General features: G+C 40.4%; 1 protein-coding gene and 1 long non-coding RNA gene across 10 annotated transcripts in view; one reads left to right on the top strand and one right to left on the bottom strand.

The window, feature by feature from the left end:
• Positions 1–25,479, bottom strand: part of LOC140392741 (msx2-interacting protein-like) — a 123,452-nt gene extending 97,973 nt beyond the window's left edge. For 7 of the 8 annotated variants that reach the window (XM_072478307.1, XM_072478311.1, XM_072478309.1 and 4 more), the window contains exon 1: positions 25,146–25,479. In XM_072478307.1, coding sequence (XP_072334408.1) covers positions 25,146–25,228 — 83 coding nt within the window. In that variant the 5' untranslated portion in view covers positions 25,229–25,479. Of the gene's footprint in view, positions 1–22,828; positions 22,847–25,145 lie in introns of those variants that run through there. The other variant, XM_072478313.1, reaches the window with a different exon arrangement.
• LOC140392744 (uncharacterized) lies at positions 2,248–3,772 on the top strand. Of its 2 annotated transcripts, XR_011935420.1 has the most exons (3): positions 2,248–2,573; positions 2,721–2,838; positions 3,445–3,772. It is a non-coding gene; the product is annotated as an uncharacterized lncRNA (long non-coding RNA). The 2 variants fall into 2 exon arrangements; XR_011935419.1 differs by lacking the exon at positions 2,248–2,573 and having other exon boundaries at positions 2,580–2,838.
• Positions 25,480–26,785: the final 1,306 nt, after the last annotated feature.

The following is a 26,785-nucleotide window of genomic DNA, read 5'->3' as shown; positions in this document are numbered from 1 at the left end:
AGCTGTCGAAAGAGCACCATGTGTTGGTGGTGGAAGGCGTGAATGCTTAAGGTGGTAGAATGGTGTTGATCAAGTGGGCTGTTTTGTCCTAGATGGTGTTGAGCTTCGAGAATATTGGAGCCACGCTCATCCAGGCATATTCCATCATATTCCTCACTTGTGCTTTGTTGATAGTGGACTGGCTTTTAGGGAGTCAGGAGGTTTGTTACTCACCATGGAATTTCAAGCCTCTGACCTACTCTTGTGTAGGGCAGTATTTACATGGTTAGTCTAGTCAAAATTTCTGATTAATGATAAACACCTCCCAGCCAGGGAGGGCACGTTGATGCAACAGTTAGCATTGTTGCCTCACTGCGCCGAGGACCCGGGTACGATTCAAGCCCTGGGTCACGGTCTGTGTGGAGTTTGCACATTCTCCTCGTGTCTGCGTGGGTCTCACCCCCACAATCCAAAGATGTGCAGGGTAGGTGGATTGGCCACACTAAATTGCCCCTTAATTGGGAAAAAAAGAATTGGGTAGTCTAAAAAATGTTTTAATTAAAAATATATATAGATCTCTCAGCCATTGAATGCCATGGGGAAATGGTTCAATTCTCTCTTGCCAGAGATAGTCATTGCCTGGCATGCATGCAAGGTGGATGTTACTTGCCACTTATCAGGCCAAACATGAATATTGTCCAGGTGTTGCTGAATATGGACATGGGCTGCTTCAGTATCTGAGGAGTTGTGAATGGTACTAAATACTGTGCAATCAATTACCAAGTCAAAACAGACTTGGGACTTAACTGATCCGTGAGGTTCAGCTGGTCACTGAATAAACTCAATTGTGTTATTGGGGTTGCCATTTCAAATGAAAATTACCATGGTTAAAATTTGCCTTCCCCTCCCACCTGGGAATATTTGAAGGCGGAGGAGAGCACCTAAAATGAAACATGTGCCTAGTCCACTGCCTTCCCGCCCACCTAGAGCTATTCCCCCATATTACAGAGGGCTGATAAGGCATCAGCCAGCCCATCCACCCTTAGATTTACTGAATTGCTTAAATTACCAATAAAAGGCCACTTACAGGCCTCATTCTGCCTCCACTTTCATAGGGGATGGGTGAGGAAAGTGGTCTGCTACTTTCCCAACCCGTGGTTAAAGGCGGGAAGGGGGAGAGGGGTCCCATGTCTCCTGTCTCCCACTCCCCCACCCCCGGGCCATACCAACCCACTCCTCTGGTCCCGTCCTCAATCCCTCCCTGACCAAAAAACCCACATTTACCTCGAAGTCCTGTAACCATGGATTACCTTCTTGGGATTCCTTGTAGTCCCAGCAGCAGCCACTATTGCATTTTAGCACTGCTGGGACTACTCGGCTGCTGGCCAATCAGATTAACTGTCAGATCTCAAGGGTGGAGTTTCCTGTTCTGGAGGGGCAGAAGTCTCACTCTCACCTGTTACGGTTGTCCCACCATATTATTACTGTGGGGCAGCTGATTTTAAGGTCAGTGGGCTCAAGGCTAACATTTCTACTGAGAGTTGAGAAATAATCCTCCCACCCCAGCCTCTGTAAAATTCACCCACGTACCCATTTTCACACCTCTGTGCCCAGTAAATATGTTGTAACTTAAAAAGACCAATTATGATGTTTTAAAGGTCCCAAATTTAGTATATAAATCACCCACGGTATAAATTGTAGCCTTGTTTTGCACATTTGCATTCAACTTCTGGTTGATAGTGTAGGAAATTAGTGATATGGAAATTAAAGCTTAATTGTTACAATGTTTTGCAAAACCATCATGAAACAATCCAGAAGGTACAAATGGAAGCTGTAGCTTGGTGTTATGGCTTTAAGTGTTCAAGATATGTACTAAACAACACCTTAATTTGTAAACAGTAGTTATTTTACCAGACACCAAATTCCAGAAATGTTTGAAGTTTGACTCCTCCTCCCCAAAGCAAAACTGCCACATAAAGTGTTACATTTAGCACACCCTTCCTTTCGTGTCAGTTATTTCCTGGCTCACCCAGAAATACTATTGATATTCCCATTTCTGGTGAGCAACGCCATGGAAGAACCGAAAGACAGATGCGTGCTTTATTAACGATACTTTTGCAATTAAGTTGTGAAATATTATTTAAAGTTCCAGCTATAATGCATGGTTGCAACACAAGGCAGCATAACCAATAGGGGACAACATTGATCACTTAGTTAAAATCTGTTTTACCATCGCTGACCGTGAAAACCGCAAGCCGTACTTTCACAAACATGTCAGTGAATGCTGCTATCTGATTTATTTCTGGTTTGAACCTTCATTAAACACAAACGTTGCTATCTATTTACAGGCCCGTGTACACTTTGAAATGTCACGGTCGTTTTAACAAGAGGCTGGACTTTGGAGGAAATGCTGAGAGCAACTGAGCGCGTTTTCCCTCAATGACGAGCTGAACTGGACACACCTTGTGGCTGCCTTCCAAGTTCTCTCGTTGCTGCAATCTCGCAGCCGACTGGCGGCGCAATGCTGTAAAATGGCGGGACACATCACTGGGATCGAAAGGACCCACGTAATGGCGGGAGACATCGAAGAAAAGGTTTGAAATGTTAGCCGAGTAAATCAATAATAACAAAAACGACCTGCCAGGTTTATAATAAATTGCACAATTCGGCGCTAAAGTGTAACCTAATTTTCCCAAAATAATCTTCTGTTGTTACTGCTGCACGATTTTCATTATTTCAAGGACATCAGCCCTAGTAAGATTCTCATTGGACGCAGTCATCAATTTACCTTTCAGAAATCGGACGGCTAGAGCAGCGGTATCACATGATCTACTGGGAGTGTAGCAGGATTTCAATGCGGTATGTCCTAATTTGTAGATTTCTGTCTACGTAAATATAAATCAAAATGGTTCTTCCCCATTTCTGAAAATAGACAAGTATCTTATGTTTCCTACTGCTATCAGATACGAATGTTTTGCACGATGATCTCTTTAAATGCGATTTTATTTAATTAATTTGGGGTGGAATTAGCACGTGGATTGAGCTGCCGCATTTCTTCTGGGCAAGACTCGAGAGAAATTAATATTACATTTTTACACTACGTAATGTACACCGCAGGGCTAAAACAATTCGTTTTTTCTATATGTCCGCGCTCCGGATAGCTTTCGCTTACTACACTGCCCCCAAAACCTTTTCTAACGCAGTCAAGTGGCCCGAACAATCGACGGGTCCATTTTTTTGCAACGATAAAAGATCGAAAGGAAACCCTACCAAAGTACGATAGAATGTTATTGTACTCTGGGCTGGGATCAACTACCGACACAGCCGATCCAAACTATAATGTATCGGGGATGTCAAAATGACAACTATTTCAGCCTGTCGTAGCAATTTAATCTGTGAAATTATATGTATATACGTGGAGGACTCTACTTCAAAACGATAACACGAGATTTATTTTAAATACAGGCGCAGAATGGAGAGACTGCTGCGATTATCCACCACAATGTACAAGCACAGCCAGTGGAGCGACTAGGTACAACTCCACAGTGATCATATTTGTAACTCAAACAATCGCTGCTCAATATAGCATTATTTAAGGCTCCAATGTTTTCTTCCTTAAAACAGAAGGCCCAATAATATTTTACTTCAAAACAAAACTAGTATAATCTAGTTTCAAAAAAATACAATAATTTGTGCAACTTGTACACATAGCCCTTCTAAATAAGTTTCTGGTTTGTGAGCATTTTGTCCAAATTAAATTGATTTTGGGTCAAATAAACTTAGTGTCTTAAAATTGAAGCATGTTGGTTAAATAACCTGCAAACACAAATGGAAATATTCACTTCTAACCTATAGTAATAGCCATAGGTCTGCAAACTTTGCATTAATTGCTGCTTACTCAGTCGCGGTTATACAAATGCAGGCTTTTTTGTTAGTTAAATATCATGAACTGATTATCTACAAAACAGAACGGCAAACATTTGAAATCTATAAATGTGTTAAACGCATCCCATAGTCAAAAAAGAAACAATTCCAGTTAACTTGTCAGTGATAGAAACAAAGATGATGGAATAGAAAAATATACAAGGGCATTTAAAGAACCTTCGATAAGAAATTGGAGAATGAGAGTGAAGGAACAAGTAGCAGAATGGATAGCAAACTGGCAATAAAACAAACTAGACAATAAAAGTTTAAAGCAGTTGTTCAGACTGGTGAGAAATGGGAATGTAATGATCAAAGAAAAGAGCAATCCTTATGGTCATCAATGACCTTGCGTGTAGCATTTACAAAGCTATAGAAAACTACCATCTTTCATCCACTGCAGTCATCTTAATGACATCTTATACAGCACAACATTGCTCAAGGCTAATCAAAAAACAGATCACTGATACATTAAATAACTTACATCCGACACTTCTTACCAACTTTTTCATAACATAACTGACTAGACTTCATAAGTAGAATTGGATGTGAAGTGGTGAAACAAACTATACAAATGTATATTATATTTTTCCTTATAAATGTGGGCATAAGCTCATGTAAAATTATTCTCCTTAATTAGACCCTCACACCAGTGGTGGCATTATATATATCCAATATATTATAATAATTAGTGATCTCAAGATTCTAAAAATACTGCACCAGTAGGTGGGGCTGTCAACATAACATAATGGAACACATCAATGTGAACTGGCCTAAGATTACATAACAACCCAAACATGCATGCGTCTTATATATTCTCCCCTCAATGATCTGAACATTTGGCTCCACAGGCATCATCAGAAGAAGTATGTTCTACAATCCAAGATTATCTGGTCATGTTTCCATTAAATCAAACTTAAAAAAGATTCAAAAGCAGAAAATTTTCATAAAGAACAAAAAGAAATGACAAGGTCTGCAGCCACAGAAAAAATGTCAAACAGGAGCCAAGAACAAGTTGCCTGGTGAGACGGGGATCAGAACGGAAGCTGAAAATGTAAAGATTTAAAAGCAAAAGAAACTTGAGCATGAAAGACAATGCAGCAGAGGATATACAGAAATTGAAAAGCCATGGTCATGTGATGAGCACAAGAGTCTGACCCCTACTAAGCAAGCCAATTGGCCCCTTCTGCTCCACCCCACCCCACTATATTCACTGCTGAACTATTTATTAGATTGCCCTCTTATACTGACAGTGAACTCACCCTTCATCCACTTAATGTTTTTTTAAATCTGGCCTTATTTATTTTTCCTGAATTGCTGTTTGTCAATCCTTCTGTTAATCTGTAGACTGATGCCTAGTAATTTTCAAATTATATTTTGTCCTTCCTCCCTTTCGAACATTTGCTAATATTTATCATTATATCAATACCAAGTTGAACTCAAACATGTTCAAATTACCAACAGCACCATTGAACAACCGTGCTACTCCAGTAGAAATCAAACCGGAACAGTCAATCCGAGTCAAGCCACAGAAACCAACTGTAGCACCGTAACTGCTGGTCCGGTTGAGATTGGCTAATTTGGGGCGGCGCAGTGTTAGCCCTGCTGCCTCACGGTGCCGAGGTCCCAGGTTCGATCCCGACTCTGGGATCGCATTCTCTGTGTTTGCGTGGGTTTCGCCCCCACAACCCAAAGATGTGCACGATAGGTGGATTAGCCACGCCAATTTTGCCCTTAATTGGAAAAAACGTAATGGTACTCTAAATTTTAAAAAGAGATTGGCTAATTTAAATTAACCTGACCAGAAATAAAATCTGTTGAGTTCCTTTACAGCCTGACTTCACCAACTGAACCATCACAGCAACAGCTTAGCATTTTTAAATGGCCTCAAGGTTGTAAACACTTGCATAATCATTGTGACAGAGCAAATACATATAAAACTAGGTAGGACAAGGGGTTAATTGCATGATTATTAAAATGTTCTAAAACTTTACACACCTCATTAATAACTAAATTACTTTGAATTACACATCATGGAATATGCGTGGTTTTAACAAAAGGATTTCTATAATATTCATACATAGTATTTTCCATCCTAGGATTATTTATAGTAAGTTTAGCAATATTATCTCGGAACATGGATGATATTTTGGTATATGGCAAATCAGGATACACTAACTCTTTGGATTCAGATTCCAAAACAACCAACATTACAATGCCATAAGTGGTCAATTGAATAGGTTTTAGAATGTTCCATATAATACATCTATTTCGCTACCTTCATCAACCCTCTGTTAGATCAAATAACTCAAATTAGGTCAGTTAGACACGACTTCCCAATACATATCCCATGTCCCTTATTAACCCATGCTTCCTACAAGAACAAATTGAGAAAATTATTGAATTGTAAAATTAATCAGAAATTGGGATCCAGAATGAGCAAATAACCTAGGTTAGTTTTTCTAGTCGTGATTTAGTAGCATTTATTCGTGGCAATGCTTCAAAGTGGGTTTATCTTAAATATACTGGAACATACTCGAAATATTAAGTTATAGTTGTGGTTACATGATACATTATTTACAGTATATTCAGGTGGTTACATTCACTAGAGGCATCTTCATTTAATTTTACATCACTATGACTTTTAATGTGGTATAGACATGCTGAGGTAAACAGATTGAGTAAAATACAAATCTACTAAAAGTTATCTAGTTAAGATATCAGCAGGATAAAGTTACCCATGTGCTAACCAAGAACACCATGAATATTAGTCAACCTACAAAATACTATTTTTTAAAATTGCAGGTTAAGATTGTTTGCCATAATCTCCTCAAAGTTGAACAGCCCAACAGGGCTAACTATTGTTTGTGCAGTTATCTGCTTGCTGGATTTTGAGATTTAATATTACAATGTCAAATGCATCTCAAAATAGTAGATTCTAACCACAAATAGATTTTTATAGTTTGTTAACTGTATCTCCATAGATACCATCAGACCACTGCGAACGTATAGCATTTTCTGTTTTAATTTCAGATTTCCAGCATTCACGGTATTCTGCAGTTGTATTTTTAAAATTAGTTTCAATTAAAACATTAAACACATATGAGGCAGAAACAATTTATCAACAGCACAAGATCAATATGAATACAATGGGGAAAGATGGGAATGAACTAATTACTCTTCATAATAAAGGAGGGAAGTCTTCTGGTATGGCGGGTAGAAACCCTGCCAGCTGTTTGCATCCCACTTCAGGACTTGGTGTAAAGGAAGATGCGTTCATAATGCAACCAAACAGATTGACTGTCACCTGCAAATCCTTCTGACACAGGTGGTAAGTGTGGGAGATATTCCTGGTCAGGGACGTGATGTAAAGAAATTTGGAGCCCCGCTACCATCACGATCCATAGCTCCAGATTACAACATGGATGTAAAAGTGCATGTTTCCACAACAATTTGGACTCAGTGATTTGTACTACATCACCATAATGCAGGCAATTGCGATGACAAGCGGCAAGTAACATTCATTCCACATAAATGAGAACTGATGATCAACTCCAGCAAGACAGGGTTTTTCTACACCGCCTTGAGATTCAGTAGCATTACTGGTATATCCCCAAATATACCACCACCAGGCAGCACGGTGGCGCAGTGGGTTAGCCCTGCTGCCTCATGGCGCCGAGGTCCCAGGTTCGATCCCGGCTCTGGGTCACTGTCCGTGTGGAGTTTGCACATTCGCCCCGTGTTTGCGTGGGTTTCGCCCCCACAACCCAAAGATGTGCAGGCTAGGTGGATTGGCCATGCTAAATTGTCCCTTAATTGGAAAAATAAATTGGGTACTCTAAATTTATAAAAAAATAAAAATAATATACCACCAGCTGAGGGTTCACCACTAATCATGAATTTAGCTAGGCAGCCATTTAATACTACAGCTCCAAGAACAGGTCAGAGGCAAGGTATTCTGTGGTAAATGCCTCGCTTCCCACCTTTGAAAATGACCAAGTTAAGCGACACAGCAAGTTATATAGATGGGAACAGGAAATCACAAGAGCAGACTGAGTGGGCAAACTACAGCAGATGGAGTACAATATGGAGAACTCATTCACTTTGGATTTGAGAAAGACAAGTCAGAGTATTTTCTTAATCAGGACAGGCTAGCTGTGGAATGACAATGTTCAGATACCCCAGTGGATAAATCACTAAAAGCTAATGCACAGGTACAAAAGGTAATCAAAAAGGCTAATGGCTTATTTCAAAGGAGGTGGAATTCAAAAGCAAGGAAGGGATGCTTCACTTGTACAGAGTGTAAGTCATGGTCCATCTGGAGCACTCAGTTTTGGCCACCTCAGGAAACATATATTGGCTATTGGAGAGATATGACACAATACCGTAGGTTTATAAAATGCCACAACATAACAAAACATCCCATGACACTTCACAGGAACATTACCAAACAGAATTTGACACTGGACCACATAAGATTATATTAAAGCAAGTGTCCAAGGGAACATCGTAAAGGAGGAAGTGTGGTAGAGAGATGGAGAGCTTTAGCACCTCAGCAGCGGATGGTACGGTTCCCAACAGAACAAAGAACATTACAGCACAGGGGCATGCCATTCGGCCCTCCAAGCCTGTACCGGTCATGATACCAACCTTTGCCAAAACCTTCAGCACGTCCTTCTGCCATATCCCTCTGTACCCATCCATGTGTTTGTCAAGATGCCTTTTGAATGCTGTTAATGTAGCATCTTCCACAACCATAAGACCTAGGAGCGGAAGTAAGGCCATTCGGCCCATCGAGTCCACTCCACCATTCAATCATGGCTGATTTCAACTCCATTTACCCGCTCTCTCTCCATAGCCCTTAATTCCTCGAGAAATCAAGAATTTATCAACTTCTGTCTTAAAGACACTCAACGTCCCGGCCTCCACCGCCCTCTGTGGCAATGAATTCCACAGACCCACCACTCTCTGGCTGAAGAGATTTCCCCAGGCAACGCCTTCCAGGCACCCTCTGCGTAAAAAAATCTGCCCCGCACATCTCCTCTAAACTCTGCCCAACAGACCTTAAACCTATGCCCCCTGGTGGCTGACACCTCCACCCTGGGAAAGAGTGACTGCCCATCCATTCTATCGATGTGCCTCATAATCTTGTAGACCTCCATCAGGTCACCTCTCAATCTCCATCTTTCTAATGAAAACAGTCCGAGTCTATTCAGTCTCTCCACATAGCCAACACCCTCCAGACAAGGCAACATCCTGGTGAACTTCCTCTGCCCCTTCTCCAAAGCCTCCACATCGTTCTAGTAGTGTGGCGACCAGAATTGTGTGCAATATTCCATGTGCGGCCGTACCAAGGTTCTATAGAACTGTAGCATGACTTGCCAGTGGAGCAATTAATGAGCGAGACCAGATTGGAGGGGAGATCGGAGGGTCGCAGGCCTACAGATTCACCAAAATTATTCCAGTGATCAAAGGGTTAAATTATGACCACGTTCCTAAAGCTGCAGCATATCCACTTGATTTTAGAAGCAGGCAGAGCAATCTAGTTGAGATGTATAAAATGTTAAAGCAATTTGATAGGGTAGATACAGAGGAATCATCTGAACATCAGCAGAATGAATCAGAATTATAGCACAGACTATTTGAGGGGTGGCACGGTGGTGAAGTGGTTAGCATTGCTGCCTTACTGCGCAGAGGACCTGGGTTCTTTTAAAAAAGAGGCTATTTGGCTAATCCTGTCTATGCCAGACCTCTACAAGAACAATTCAGTTAGTATCACCCTCCTCTGCCTTTTCCACGCACATTTCACTTCTGTTGCTTATTCAGTTCCCCTTTGAAAGTCATGACTGAATCGGTCTCTCAGGCAGTGCATAAAATATATTTTTAATATATTTTTATATGATTCATTTAAAAATACAACGTTATCTGCACCATGCTGAGAATTTGATTGGGCAGTTAAACAGACAAATCAGAAGATAAATAATCTCCATTAGGCTAAGCATAGGAGACTCTCAAATTACCTGGGAGACTGGAAGAGAAAAAACCTTTTTACTAGTGTCCTGCTGTTGTGCCAAATGCTTTTGAATCAAGTTCCCAGACAATTTAGTAACCACAGGAACTATAATAGTTCAAACATAGACATAGACAAGCAGAGCACAACCAGTTTACCACAATACAATCAGCAAAAACCTACATTTTTTCTGCTGGGAATTGCTCAATGGTTAAAATACCAAACATTTGCTGGAGATAGTTATCTTTTCCAGAATACGTGGAATTCTGTTATTTACACTGTGGGACCAATAGTAATTTAGGTGCAATATCCAAAAGACTCATGCTATTTAAAACAATACCCATCATCTGAGCTGATCATCATGAAACAAATCAAATCCATAAATTCAAAACATCTGCACTACTACTCCAATATCTACACTTTTATTTGTCAACTTTCAACATTTTAAAATGTTGTCATCTGTGTGCACAACGCAGTGAGAATACTTAGCAAGCACACACTGGATGCATTTATTGAGTAGGCAGGCCCAACATCAAAACACACTCATGACTGCATTGTTCAATCTGTCATCAGATAAGTATTGTATCCAACATCTTAAATTGTTATATATGCTCTATAAAAGGGCCCAAGAAAAAGTGCTTTAGAAAAACAATGATGTTTCAGCCACAAAGAGCAAGGTCTCATTCGCTCAGGTAAAATTCATAACTATTCTTGTTCTTGCCCTATTTAAAATTTAACGATACTCCTAATACTAGACAATATCAGACCTGTAACTAGTTCAAAGGACACATGAAAAAAATATTAAAATCATTTTCTATTTGCAAAACTAGCCAATATATTCCCATTATATATTTTAAGTGTCGGGTTAAAACCAGCAGTTTCTCATCATTAGAACACAGAACATTACAGCACATTGTGATAGTTATTCCACATTAATGGTAAAACAATATGTTTATTATAAATAGACTGATAGCTTGCAAGAATCATTTGCGAAGAGAAATATGATTTGTATCAAATTGCATCCTGACCTCTTGTACGTCTCCAATTTTAATCCCTCCACCTGCTGTGCTTTCATCTGCCATGGCCCCAGGTTTTAGATGCCTCTCTAACTCCCCTTCCCCCTTTAAGGCACATGTAACACATATCTATTTATCCAGGTGTTTGGTCACATATCCTAATATCTCATTATGTAGCCCAATGTCAAATTTAGTTTGATAATGTTCATGTGAAGCATTTCCCGTCTTAAAAGTGCTCCATGCAAGTTGTTGTATTTCATCCAGCACCTCATTGCACTAGGATACTGGATGTGTCAATGATAACCAGGCCCTCTGCCATTCATGTAACTGAAGATATTTTCATATTCTCAGATACCCAATACAATGACAGATCTGTCCAAATTTGTTCTAAAAGTCAAAGAGTGCAAGAAAATCATTTTTTTCATCCACCAAATCTTCAATCAGTAAAATCTCTGCCCAATATGAAATATAGTCAGAAGACTCCTAAACGACCCTCTTATGGACTGACCTGATCAATACTACACTCCTGTATGCTTCACCCGATGTTGGTGTCCATGTATTTACATTGTGTACCTTGTGTTGCCCTATTATGCATTTTCTTTTCATGTACTAAATGGTCTGTTTGGGCTGCTCGTGGAAAAATACTTTTCACGGTACCTCGGTACACAGGACAATAAACAAATCCAAGATCCCAAGTTTGTTCCATGGTTGTTGATCTCAGCCTGGTGGTACATTGGTCTCAATACATCTGAGCCTTGTGGAGAGTGTGCAGTAAAGATGATGAAACTGCCAGGATTCCCTGTTCTACTTACTATTGGAACAGTAGGCCATTCAGCCCCTCAATTTGCTCCACCATTCAATGAGATCATGGCTGATCTGTGGCCTAACTCCATTCACCTGCCTTTAGCCCATGTCCCTTGATACCTATGCTTAATAAAAAATTATTTACCTCAGATTTAAAATTAACTGATCTAGCATCAATTGCTATTTGTGGAAGAGAGTTCCAAACTTTCTAACACCCTTTGCATGTAGAAGTGCTTCCTACATCTTTCCTTAATGGTCTGGTCCTAATTTCTAGACCAAGTCCCCTAGTTCTAGAATCTCCAACCAATGGAAACATAGCATCATAGATGTTTACAGCATGGAAACAGGCCAATCGGCCCAACTTGTCCATGCCGACCAGTTTCTATCACTAAGCTAGTCCCAATTGCCCGCATTTGGTCCATAATCACTCGATACCCACCCTGCCCATGTAACTGTCTAACTGCTTTTTAAAAGGCAGAATCGTACCCGCCTCTACCACTGCCTCTGGCAGCCCGTTCCAGATGCTCACCACCCTCTGTGAAGAAATTTCCCCTCTGGTCTCTTTGGTATTTCTCCCCTTAAACCTACGCCCTCTAGATCTAGACTCCTCTACCTTTGGGAAAGATGTCGACTATCTACCTTATCCACGCTCCTCATTATTTTATAGACCTCCAAAAGCTCACCCCTAAGCCTCCTTTGCTCCAGGGAAAAAAGTCCCAGCCTATCCTTATAACTCAGACCATCAAGTCCTGGTAGGATCCTCATAAATCTCTTCGGCACACTTTCTAGTTTAATAATATGCTTCCTATAATAGGGTAGTCAGAACTGAAAGTATTCCATGTGGTCTTACCAATGTTATGGGCCAGGGTTTAGAGAACCCCAAAGTGTATCATGGAATTCCCCTGACCCACAACTTTTAATAGATTGTAGTATGGGGAGCACAAGGCCCACTCTACAGGTGTGGTACAGCAGAAATGGAAAAGTATTTTTTAAGCAAAAGAAGGTTTATTCTAGGAACTCAAGTTAACCTTTTTAAAACATAGTGAACCTCTTAGCAACCATTAATTCAAATACAACTCCCAAAGAATACAACACTAAGTAATCCTTAATAACTTCCCAAACAACATCCAGAAGACAAAAGAAACACCTTTTAACAGAAGCACATTAGGTTTACATTCACTACTGAGAACATCTATAATTCTGAATTCACCAAATGATCAAGAGATAGTCTTTTCATGGCAGAGAGATCAACAGTACATCTGCTCTGTCTGGCTTCAGCTCCAACATTGAAAACAAAACTAAAACACACCCTGCAGCAAACAGCCTAAAACGAAAGTTTAAAAAAAGCTGACAGACAGCCCAGCTTCAACCACACTCTGACATCACTGATAAACACCCATTTCTTAAAATTACATTTATTAAAGGTACTCTCACATGACACCTCCCCCCAAGAAAAAAAAACCATCAACTTAAAGATTATTTCATTTTTCACCTTTTCACTATCCTTTAAGAAATGCACACAGTAAATATACCTTTTCGTTTCAAAAAACAACACGCAAACAGGTATAATAATGTAGTCCATATTTTTTTGTTCTTCTTCCTCCAACTGAAATCAGTCTCGATTTACAGTCTCTTTGAACAAGAAGGTCTCTGCACGATCCATCCATTCCTGTACACCTCGGCATTTCTCTTTAAAGTCTGATACTTTAGTTCAATCTGATCACAGAGTCCCTTGCAATTCTCCAACACAGGAGCATTGGTTATCACAGCTTTCAGGCAGTCAAATGCCTGTTGAAAGTCCGCTGTCCACTGAAATTTTCGACGTGTCTTCAGCAACTCCATCAGTGGAGCAATCACGCTACAAAACGTTTTCACAAATGTTCGATCAAATCCACTCATCCCAAGAAATCGCATTATTTCGTCTTGAGGGTATCGGAAACTCCACAATAACTGGTGGTTTCACATCCCATGTGACCATTTGACCCTGTCCGATTGTATGGCCAAGGAGAGTGCCTTGGGCCTTTCCAAATTCACTTTTGGCTAGGTTTATCACCAAACCCGCCTCCCGAGGTCGATCGAATAACTCCATCAGATGTTTCAAATGTTCTGTCCATGTCTGGCTGAAAATTACCAGATCGTTGATGTATACCGCACAATTGGGTAATCCTGAAACAACTTTGTTAGTTAACCGTTGAAATGTGATATCAATAACTCTTTCAGGTCAGTCCGTTTTTCCTCTGGAAGGTAACTCAACAATTTATTCCAATTTTTAAGAACATCCTCGTTTTCCAATTTAATTTGAGGTATGTCAGATTCACAGTCATCTGGGTTTGGTTCATCACTTTGAGTTAGAATCATTGAAACCTCCTCCTTTTTCTCTCCTTCCCTTTCAAAGTACCTTTTAAGCATATTCACATGACACACTCGGTGAGTCTTCCTTCTATCTGGTGTTTTTACCACATAATTCACCTCACCTAATTTCCTTTCAATCTGATATGGTCCACAAAACCTGGCTTTTAAAGGTTCACCTACCACTGGTAACAATACGAAAACTTTATCTCCACTGGCAAAACTACGAACTTTGGATTTCTTGTCCACTACCCGTTTCATCACATTTTGTGCAACTTTTAAATGGTCCTTTACCTCATGACCAAAAATCAGTTCAAAGGGACTGAATTTGGTTGACTCATTAGGTGCATGCCTAATTGCAAACAGTACGAATGGAATTCCTTTATCCCAATCCTCTGGATAATCTTGGCAATAAGCCCTCAACATTGTCTTTAATGTCTGATGCCACCTTTCTAACGCTCCCTGCGATTCTGGATGGCACACAGTTGATTTAAACTGTTTTATTCCAAAGCTATCCATAACTTCTTTGAATAACCTTGAGGTAAAATTTGATCATTGATTAGATTGTATTTCTGTGGGTAGTCAATATCTAGTAAAGAATTTAAGTAACTCATCCACAATCTTTTTAGCTGTAATATTACGTACTGGAATGGCCTCTGGAAACCTAGTGGACATAGATAGATAGAATTTATAGTGCAGAAGGAGGCCATTCGGCCCATCGAGTCTGCACCGGCTCTTGGAAAGAGCACCCTACCCAAGGTCAACACCTCCACCCTATCCCCATAACCCAGTAACCCCACCCAACACTAAGGGCAATTTTGGACACTAAGGGCAATTTATCATGGCCAATCCACCTAACCCGCACATCTTTGGACTGTGGGAGGAAACCGGAGCACCCGGAGGAAACCCACGCACACACGGGGAGGATGTGCAGACTCCACACAGACAGTGACCCAAGCCGGAATCAAACCTGGGACCATGGAGCTGTGAAGCAATTGTGCTATCCTCAAGGCTACCGTGCTGCCCACATCCATAATGGACACATCCATTATAGTCAAAAGATATTGATTCCCACTTTTTGTTTTAGGAAGCGGTCTTACGCAATCAATTAGGACCCTTGCAAAAGGCTCCTTAAATGCTGGAATAGGTATTAAGGGCGCTGGTTTTATCACTGCTTGAGGTTTCCCTGTCACTTGGCATGTGTGACATGATTGACAAAATTTAACTACATGTTTATGTAGTCCAGGCCAATAAAAATGTTTCTGGATTTTAGCTTGAGTTTTCCTTATCCCCAAATAACCTCCCACTGGTACCTCGTGTGCAACTCACAACACCTCCTTTCTATACCCTACCGGCAATACTACTTGATGAACGTCTGCCCACTTTTCATCCGCCTGCATATGTAAAGGTCTCCATTTTCTCATCAAGGCATTATTTTTTTTTTTTTTTTTTTTTTTTTTTTTTTTTTTTTTTTTTTTTTTTTTTATAAATGTTTTATTGAAAATTTTTTCCCAAACAACAATTTTTCCCCTCTTACAAAGCAAACGCAACAATAACAATACAGAAATTTTAAACAATACACAAGTAACAAAACCCCTTTATCTTTGACCTAAACTAAACCCCCCCTCCCCCCCCCCCCCCCCTCCCCCTGGGTTGCTGCTGCTGGTCATCTGTCTTCCCTCTAACGTTCCCCTAGGTAGTCGAGAAATGGCTGCCACCGCCTGGTGAACCCTTGAGCCGATCCTCTCAGGGCAAACTTTATCTGCTCCAGTTTAATGAACCCCGCCATATCATTTACCCAGGCCTCCAGTCCGGGGGGTTTCGCCTCCTTCCACATGAGTAGGATCCTGCGCCGGGCTACTAGGGACGCAAAGGCCACAACGTCGGCCTCTTTCGCCTCCTGCACTCGCGGCTCTTCCGCAACTCCAAATAGAGCTAACCCCCAGCCTGGTTTGACCCGGGCCTTCACCACCCGCGAAATCACTCCCGTCACTCCCTTCCAATACCCTTCCAGTGCCGGGCATGCCCAAAACATATGTGCGTGGTTTGCCGGGCTCCCGCCACACCTCCCACATTTGTCCTCCACTCCAAAGAACCTGCTCAATCTTGCTCATCAAGGCATTATTTTTACGGTAATAACACTCTGGTATACACTCAGATTCCTCTTCCATATATGCTTTCTGATACATCCGTTTTATTTCTATATCTTTCTGTTGTAACTCCGCCAATTTTCCTGAACTAAAAATATCCGCCTCATTCTCCACCTGCTCTTGTTCTTTTTCAACCATCTGATCAAAAATTGTTTCTGATAATTGCACTTCAACTTCATCTTCACTCTTTGATTTCTCCTCTTGTCTTAACCTGTGACAATCCGGAAAAATCCCAGGATATTCGTCCTTCAACACTTCAGTTGTCTGATTTTCCACTGGCTTATCAACCACCGTAGGCATCACTCCCACCTGCGATCCAGCTATATCATTACCCAAGATAAACTGTATTCCTGGACAAGATAGTTTCTCTATTACTCCTACTACTTCACCACTCTTCACTGGACTTTCCAACCTTACCTTATATAATGGAACACTACTCCTCTCACCCTGAAATCCACATATTACCACCTTTTCTGGCAATATTCTTCCCAAACTACATAAGTCCTCATCTCTTACCATTAAAGATTGACTAGCTCCCGCAACTCTTAAAATTGTGACTTCTTTACCTGCTCCTCCTGATACACATGAGTAAACTTTACTCACACAAGTACATTCTTTAAAGAGATCTGGCACCTTCTTATCAATCACCTCTTGTTCAGGATGTCCAATCTTTTGCCCCTCCTTCGCTTCACTTGGGCTTTCCTCCACCACTTTAACAAACCCCACTGTTTTATCCTGTTTTACCACATCAGCCTTCCCAGTGCTTTTCTTCAACCACCAACACTATGACTTTACATGACCTAGTTTATTCCAGTGAAAACATTTGAAACTTTTCATTTCTTTTCCACCGTCCTGGATTTTTTTTTTAGTCTGAGGTACACTCTCCTTATTATCTCCCATCAGATCACCTTTACCTTTCCCTCTTGAGTATTTCTCATGTCCCCAGTTTCTATCCCTCACAGGCTGAAACTGATGTCGGAAACCAAGCTTTGATTTATGAACTAATTCATAATCATCTGCCATTTCTGCTGCTAATCTCGCAGTTTTAACCCTCTGTTCTTCCACATGAGTTCTCACTACATCAGGAATTCCTCCCAAAGTATAATTTCTCTGAGAGCTTCATACGTTTGGTCTATTTTCAAAGCCCTTATCCACCTATCAAAATTACTCCGTTTGATCCTTTCAAACTCCATGTATGTTTGACCAAATTCTTTCCTTAAATTTCTAAACCTTTCTCTGAGCTTCAGGCACTAGTTCATATGCACCCAAGATGGATTTTTCACCTCCTCATACGTCCCAGATACTTCCGGTAGTGATGCAAACACTTCACTAGCCCTACGTATCAGCTTTGTTTGAATCAGTGACACCCACATGTCCTGTGGCCATTTCATTTGTTTAGCCACCTTCTCAAATGAAAAGAAAAAGGCTTCTACCTCCTCGCCAAACCTTGGACATATTTAAATAGATCCCCACCAAGCCTTCGACTATGACGCTCTTTCTCACTGTCCTCTTCACGATCATCCAACTGTACGTTTCCTTTTATGTCTGCCAATTTTAACTGACTGTCATGTTTCATGGCTATTTTCTGAAGTTCAAACTCTCTCTCTCTATCTTTTTCTCTGATCTGTATCTCCCTTTCTCTTCCTTTTCGCTCTGCTAGGGCTATTCTTTTCTCTTTTCTTCTTGCTCCTTTTCTTTTTCCTCTCTTTCGTATTTAAGCTGCTTTAATTCTTTCTCATGTTCCATTTGTTTAAGTTGCAACTGAATTTTTGCCATTTCCAATGAGTCAAACTGTATCTCAGGCAATTTTAAATGCTTAGCCACTGCCATAATTACCTCATTTTCCGCATTTTGCCAGGTAATGTTAACTGCAATATTTTTGCCAAATCTAACAGTCTGCTTTTAGTCTCTGTCCATAAGGTATTGCGTGTGACTGTCTCCACCCCCAAAAACATCTGAGCCTTTGAAAGAGCCACTGTCCACAACTTAAACTGAAATACCACACCTGAAAAGCAACCACAATATTCTCACCCCTCACTGTCTTTAAGTTCGCTAATCCAATACTTTTATCCCCCTCGAGCCCCCAATTTGTTATGGGCCAAAGTATATCATGGAATTCACCTGACCCACAACTTTTAATAGATTGTGGTATGGGGAGCACACGGCCCACTCTACAGGTGTGGTACAGCAAAAATGGAAAAGTGTTTTTTAAAGCAAAACAATGTTTATTCTATGAACTCAAGTTAACCTTTTTAAAACATAGTGAAAATCTTAGCAACCATCAATTCAAATATACTCCCAAAGAATACAACACTAAGTAATCCTTATTAACTTCCCAAACAATATCCAGAAGACAAAGGAAACACCTTTTAACAGAATCACATTAGGTTTATATTCACTACTGAGAACATTTATAATTCTGAATTCACCAAATGATCAAGAGATAGTCTTTCCATGGCAGAGAGATCAACAGTAGACCTGCTCTGTCTGGCTTCAGCTCCACCACTGAAACGAAACTAAAACACCCATTTCTTAAAGGTAGACCAATGTCTTGCACAAATTCAACAGAACAGTTTATCTTGATCTATCCTGTCTTTTCCTGTTGTCATGTGAGAGTACCTTTAAGAAATGGGTGTTTATAAATGGGTATTTAATAAGTGGGTGCGTATATAAATATCTGTAGTGAGAGTACCTTTAAGAAATGGGTGTTTATTACTGAAGTGATGTCAGAGAGTGGGTGGAGCTGGGCTGTCTGTCAGCTTTTTACTTTAATTTTTGAGCAGGCTGCAGGGTGTGTTTTAGTTTCGTTTTCAGAGCTGGGTAGCTGCAGTCACAGCCAGAAGGTGTATGAATCTCTCCCTGTAATCTAAAGACCGTAAATCAATCCTGGTGATTTAAAACTAATAACAGTAGTGATTTTAACCTGATGTGCTTCTGGTAAAAAGGTGTTTTAAGTCGTATGGATGTTAAAAGGGAAGCCTAAAGGTTTACTTAGTGCTGTAGTCTTTGGGGTTGTATTTGAATTAATGGTTGCTAAGATGTTCACTGTATGTTTTAAAAAGGTTAACTTGAGTGAATAGAATAAACCTTGTTTTGCTTTAAAAAATACTGTTCCATTTCTGCTGTACCACACCTGTAGAGTGGGCCATGTGCTCCCCATACCACAATCTAGTAAAAGTTGTGGGCCAGGTGAACCCCATGATACACTTTGGGGTTCTCTAAAACCCTGGCCCATAACACTATTAATATATTGAAGACTTTGATCGGAGCATCCCTTAACCTTCTAAATTGTGGAGAAAACAGGCCTAATTTGTATAATCTCTCCTCATAACTTAACCCTTGCAGTCCGGCTGTCATTATTATAAACCTATAAGCACTCACTCCAAGGCCAAAATATCCAAATATCCTTCCAAAGGTGTGGTGCCCAGAGCTTCTCACAGTACTCCATGTGGGGTCTAACCAGGGTTATGTAAAGCTGCAGCATAATGGCTGTGTCCTTATACTCCAGTCCTCTGATGAGGTAGCTAAATCCATCTCTGTAAGGAGAGGAATACGTAAATTAAAGAGGTAAACTTCCTGATCAATATTTTGAGCATACATTCCTTTATCCTCAATTTCAGTCTATTTTACAGTATATAGCCAAAACTGGAATTCTGTATAATCCTTTGTGGATTAGTGAGCTGTTTTAGTGCACAAAAAATTATAGTGTAAGTCAAATTATCATAATCCTGCTTCATAAAGATTGAAAAACAAGAAATACTTCATCCTTCCTATTTAAGAAAAATACTCCAGAAACTAAACTTTATTTAAAAATCTTTTCAGCCACAAAACAGCTGTAAACATTTTGTCCCTAATAAAAGGTATTTCTCTGTGATCATTAACAGAACATTATCAAATAAAGAACTTGCAGTTACACCTTTGATGTCCCTTGGATGCACAAAAGTGCTTCACAGCCAATGAATTACTACTTAAATATAGTCATCATTGTAAAGTAGGCCAGAAAATTTGTGCAGAGCAGTGTCCCACCAGCAGCAACTCCATAAACGTCCAGTTAATCTGTTTGGCAATATTGGTCAGGACACGGAGAACACCATTTTCCAAAAATGGGAAAACTTACATCAATCTAAACAGACAGTTCAGTCTTCAGTTTAATTTATCAAAATGTAGCAGCATTCCTCCCTCAATAAGCATATCGAGGTGGCAACCCAAGTTTCAGATTTTCAGCATCCGCAATACTTTGCTTTTATTATATTACCCAAGTTACTGTCTCAGTTGGTACACTGCAGATTGAATCCATTGACCTTCTGACTCAAGAGTCAGCGGCAAACATAGGGGCAGCACGGTGACGCAGTGGTTAGCACTGATGCCTCACGGCACCGAGGTCCCAGGTTCAATCCCGGCTCTGGGTCACTGATCGTGTGGAGTTTGCATGTTCTCCCAGTGTTTGCGTGGGTTTCGCCCCCACAACCCAAAGATGTGCAGGGTAGGTGGATTGGCCACGCTAAATTGCGCTTTAATTGGAAACAATTAATTGGGTACACTAAATTTATAAGAAAAAAGAGTCAGCGCCAACACTAAGACAGGGGTTTTAACACCTAGGATCCCATACCAATTAAATAATATACATTTTCAAATGCCTTCATTTTTCTTCATAACTGCGAATAGATTATTTGAATGCAAGCACCAGTGGTACTCTTGCATTCTGGTGGGAAATATTTCCCATGTATGTGAAACCAGCAACTCTTGTCACTCAAGAAAAGGCAGCCAGGAGCAGCTGGCACCTTTATTGCCTATTATGCCAATAAACCTCAACTGGTTGGTTGGAGCCAACACATTCGGACAAAAGGGTCAAGGTTCATTATTCATCATTTGACTGTTAGCCATGCAATGCCAAAGCCAAATTTGTCATTTCACTATCCTATGAATAGTTGCCTTGATTGTAGCACAACTAGAATATGCACAGGGATTAGAAATACAGATAAAATGATAGTGGATGCCAAATTAATTTTTATTGGCTCACATCTGGTGACCAAATGTTGCTAACGATCACTCTGAAGATGTTAATGGCTGCTATCACAGAGGTGGAAACAGTCCAATTTGAATTTGGCTTCAAATTCAGTCAGGGCGTTGCAATGTGCATCATACAATTTAAAGGACAAAAATGTCTTTACATTATAATGGTACTACTTCCACAATCTATGTGTAAATCTATTATTGTGTTCAAATATCTCTATTGATACGACTGGAACTCAAAAAGGCTATCCCAATTATAAAAAAAATTTTCAAAAAAAGAGTATGCAACTTCCTTGGGGTTATCGAGGAGCATAGAAGATGATGTTTTATACGTTTTGCAGCAGAGCAAGATAAATATGACAGCTGCATTCCTGTGTCTATCTGATCTGAACCCATGAAACTAAGACCAATTTGGCATGCAAAATTTGGTTTACAGATGTCAAATTTGGCACATTTCTGGTCCAATTTAATTTTCCCATATCAATATAAACAATTAGTGTTAATATAATCATAATGGGGCAGCAGTCATGCACTAAGAGCAAGTCTGTTTCTTAGATATGAGAAAAATAATTGCATCAAAACCTTAGAAAATAATAGTTTTGTATGTAAAAAAGTGGGCTATCTTGGACTACCTATTTATTACACTGTGTTTTGCCATGAAAGTGACCAAAATACAAACCCTGACCATGAAAGTGATTTCTACTAGTCAATTAGAACCCATTTTAGTGTATAATTTCACATTTCTCCCCTTAGACTGATAGTTAAACATGACTCAATTGCACTATTTTCATTTAAGCAGGCTTACTTCAATAAAAATAAAATACAGATCACAAGGAAGGCACGCCCTACCCACAGCCTCCGACTACCGTTTTCATGCACAAAAATGACAGTACATGGGCAAGAAAATGTAAGCAATTTTAAATATCTCTGCCATACTTCTTCCTTTTGCCTTAAAGAAGGAACCCGACTCTTGTTACTGAAGCATCCAGTTACAATGTCCTAACTCTGGACAATACACAAAATGCTTACAACAAAAGAAAACAGCAACGACCTAACACCTTAATGTAAAGAGGTTCAAGGTATGCCAATGATTGCCTAACTCGATGTTACAAAATAGGCCAACCTGAAGCGCAATTAAAGTACACTGAATATTGTAGCACCAGATGAATTAGCCACGACCTTTAGTTCACAATCTATTAAGTTTATTTGGACTTTTCCCTTTAAGTAAAATAATGTTCCTGATCATTTCTATCTGAAACCTACTGCACCCTCCCCATTGCGTTTCTCTCTCGTTCTCTGGTGGGGGAGGGGTGGGAACTTGCTTATTTGCATTTCAAACTGGTATAACAGAAATACAGACCTCGTCTATGATTAAATATAGTAATAGATTCTACCAACCGCAAATCACTCTCAATTCTTGCAAACCACCATGCCAATTATAAAAATATATAAAATGTTTTTAATAATGCAGTTTTTTTCTAGTCACAACCTTGTTCAAGAAAATGCTAATGGTGCAAACATACTTTCCTTCAAAGAGTCGTAACAAATATCTCCATTAATAACTGGATTACAAAAAATAATCTTACCATATATCCATGCATGCTCTTGTTTTTCTCTCTTATAAATTAGATAAATATCCCAATGTTAAACTTACTATATATGTGTTCAAATATTAGTATATTGAAGACATGCAAGTTACTGGGCAACTGCAATACAAGTAGAAACAATTTAGAAAATCTTGTCATAAAAGATGTATATTGATCATCAGAATGTATGCTTGCAAGTGGGAGACAATGCGGAGGTTTTTCTCCCAACAGCCATAGTCTGAACAAGCACAGTGTTAAGGTTTATACAAGACTTTCGCCAAATATCAACAAGATCTTACTTCAGACACTGACAACTTAAAAAGTTTTTTTTAACAAATCACCAAGCAACAGTAACTAGGCAACTCCAGCATGCAACCTAAAATATAGGAGTCTCTCACTAAAAGCCTTTATTTCCAAAAATATACTTAATCTCCACATTATCATTTGTATTAAATTGAACAAAAGTGTGACTTTCAAATATTGAATCTATTATCAACACTACTCCTGAAGTGCAATTATAAATAAATTGCAATTTGATACAGAGGTGCTACGACAATATATTTGTTCCTTTTTCCAATGCTTTATTAAATTCTTTACAGCATAAAATATCAAAATATAATGATTTTTTAACACGTTGACAACATTTTAGACGCGAGGCAGAAACTTTACTATAATCCCCAGATTCGGTCAGATGTGTTTAGATCGTCTGGTCTCTTCCTTTGGTTTTAAACATCGATTGACAAACCCAACATATAACGTTCAAAACTAGATATATTTAATATGGTGAAAGGAATCAAAGCGAAATTCTGAACACGTCTGGGAATTCATAAAGCTGTTTGTGTGCTTGTCCTAGGATATAATGCCTGAGTTTTTCCCCAGTATTTAAAAGTATCTCTAAAAGATTGAGCTTCAAAATTCACGATCAATCTTCCATCACTTCTGCCATGCCTTTATATGTCAAAATGCAAAGTAAAATAAAAAAAACATTTAGGTATATTGTTCTGTTTTTCAAAACAACACACAAGCAGTATTTTGCAATCACAAGAATCCCGGAGGACACTTAATGCTCTTTAAAGCTAGCAGAAATACGAGATATGGTAAATCTGGTTTCCTTACACATCCTTTGACGGGTAGGCAGGTACAAGTGCATGCTTCAAATGCCAAACGTGAGGCTTGATGCTGAGAACGAGTCCGCCATTTTACTCACGCTGAGTCCACCACACGCTACGCTCAGTATCCCTATTATTTCCTTTTTGCATCAATGCCTCATTTTAAAAAGATCTCTTAATCTCCCATGACAAATATTTTGCAAACTCAGTAACTTCCTTTCACCATTTAAATTATGTTTTATACAGCAAGCTCGAAACATTTTTCAAATATCACCCGCTCACTACACGATGCTTTGATTGCACCTCGGATCGCTGTTTCCTGTCTGGGATATAAATAAACTTGTGCAAAATACCTGAAAAATCAGAATTTCTCAGGGAAACTAAAGCACTTTGTAAAGGTATAACATCTTAAGTTGTTTCCCTCAATGAATTGATTTAAATGATATGCTGCATAATTTGCCCTGCTAATTTAAGTCTTTCTTGTGCCTGTCTTTTTTCCCCCTGCTGTACAAGGCCAAGCAGTATCTGATCGCAGATGAGCGCCAGTTTGGACCTTTGCTATCAGTGAATGTGTTGAGTTCCCCTCCCCCAGCTCTATTTCCCACAGACAGCCCCTGTCCTCCATTACAGCTCCCATGTGTCTTAAAACAGTCAGATCTTCACATCTCTCTCTCCTGGGGCTGCAGCTTTGCAAAACCACCAATATTTACAATGTTGAGACGAAACAGTCGTAAACTTTAGGTTTGAAAAAATATAATGCACGGTAGTTCAAAAAAAAACATGCACGGGATTCCCACAATTAAATTTAGCCAAGTCACGGGCAGGAACAAAAATGTGAAAAATATGTTTCGCGCGTTTCGTTTCCCTTTTTTTAAAAAAATAAAGTAAACGATCTTCCTGAGCGATTGAAAGCTTTTGGGTTGCATCAGAATGGAAAATCGAGCAGATCGACCCGAGATCGTAGCAATGCCACACAATAGGAATACTGTAAGGCAGCCAGTGACCCCTTTTACGGAGTGAGGGATGTGAACTTAACCAGCAGCGTGTGTGTATGTATGCGTGTGTATGCGCGGTCTCACTCACACAGCTGCAGCAGGAGAAGCCGGCACTTTCTCCGGTTTCAGTTTACCCTGACCGGGCCTCGAGGCCGGGTCCATACAATAATACGCCCAGGAGTGTTTACCACACACGGTGCGGTCCAAACTTACCGTTTAAAATGCTCGATAATCTTGTCTTCGCGCACATTTTCCGGCAAATTCCCCACCCAGAGGTGCCTGGTTTCTCGTACCATCCTTAGCGAGTCATAGGGCTTTTTCTGTGCGAGTAAAAAGTCCGGTTTTGCGGGGGGGGGGGAGGAGGGCTCTTGTCGGCCCGGGTTAATCCTTGAGGTAAAATCCCACCATTAGGCTAACGCACACACTCCCTCTCTCTCTCTCTCCCTCCCTGTCGCTCGCGCCGCCCGACCTGACGCGGTTTTTTTTTCCTCGAGACGCTAACAGTTCGTCCCCAGACCCCGAAATTGAACTACATTGCGCACGCGCGGGATCCGTCGCCGCGGGCGCGCAAGCGCCACGAAACCCCGGGTCGCCTCGGCTCGCCGCTGCAATACGCACGCGCGGAGGAAACCTCGTCTCCCCTCCCCCCCCCCCCCCCCGGTACCCTGCCGCCGCCGCCACTTCCCAGCCGAAAGGAGGGACGCGAACTGCGCTTGCGTGACGCCCGTAGGGCATTTTTCCACTCCCAGGGCGGATCGTGCCGTCTGCGCGTGCGCGGAAAATGCGGCACGCTGTGTTGCACAAAGGTCCAGACCGCAGCAGAAGCCCGGAGGGGGGGAGGGGACAAACGCGCGTGCGCAGAAAGTGGCTGGGAGTATTTTCTGCGCAACCGTTCAGAGTTGGTATTTAGCTTACTACAGTGACTGGGAGGAAAGTTCTCGAAAAGCTGCTGTCGGTGCAGGAGCACGATGAATAGAGAGGAATCTGAGAAAGCGCAATTCCAGGGATTTCCACTATTTTATTGAAAGAATAGATCTGTTTAACCTGAATATAAGTGCCTCCTTCGACTAATACTAAATTTTGGATATTCTGAACGATATGGGAAGATTTTTAGATGGCTTGAACGCCGAAATGACCGATATGAGGAAATACAACTTTCAAAAAACTTGTTGCCAATAACTTTTTCTTATCAGAAAGCGGCTGTGTGTTCGTTCAGAATGGGGTTTTCTTAGAGGAATATCGTCATGCTACCATTCTCGGCCCTCTTTGTCCCTGTCTCTGCTTCCCCTCCCCCTCCTTTTTTCACTCGGGCGCCATTTTAAGGTGATGGAAAGTTCTGGAGAGTCCGCCATTTTGTGGCCAGCAGTAATCTGCCCTAACAGAGTGCTGCGCATATACACTGCTGGAATACCAGAGATGTAGACTACCTTGTGGCTTAAAATAGTGGAATAACAAGCAATTAATAGCCCATCTGATCTAAAAATCTGGTCTTTCTTGGATGATGCTATTTCGTTTAGTAACAGCACTAAATAAAAACTGGCTTTCCGTGCAACCTATACAGATCAACTGATACAAGTTCGCTTAAAAATAGTAGATATGTTAAATTTATAACAGATTGGAGAGAAGGAAAGAATTCTCTGGGGAAAGAGCAACAGTTTGGTTAGTGATGCCACTATACAGTAAGTGTTTTAGAAAGGAGAGAAAATATTTTTAAATCTTGCATTAAAGTATCTACGTCACCATTCAAACATACATCTGCAGTCAGAAGTGCCCACATAGCCTGGTGGATCACATGTTTCTCACGTTCTTGTTGTAAATTTGTGTCTTTAATACACAAAGGATTCCAGAAATTT

Source organism: Scyliorhinus torazame, chromosome 16 (genome assembly GCF_047496885.1).
Source record: "Scyliorhinus torazame isolate Kashiwa2021f chromosome 16, sScyTor2.1, whole genome shotgun sequence".
NCBI lineage: Eukaryota > Metazoa > Chordata > Chondrichthyes > Carcharhiniformes > Scyliorhinidae > Scyliorhinus > Scyliorhinus torazame.
This window is presented reverse-complemented; position numbering and strand designations above follow the sequence as displayed.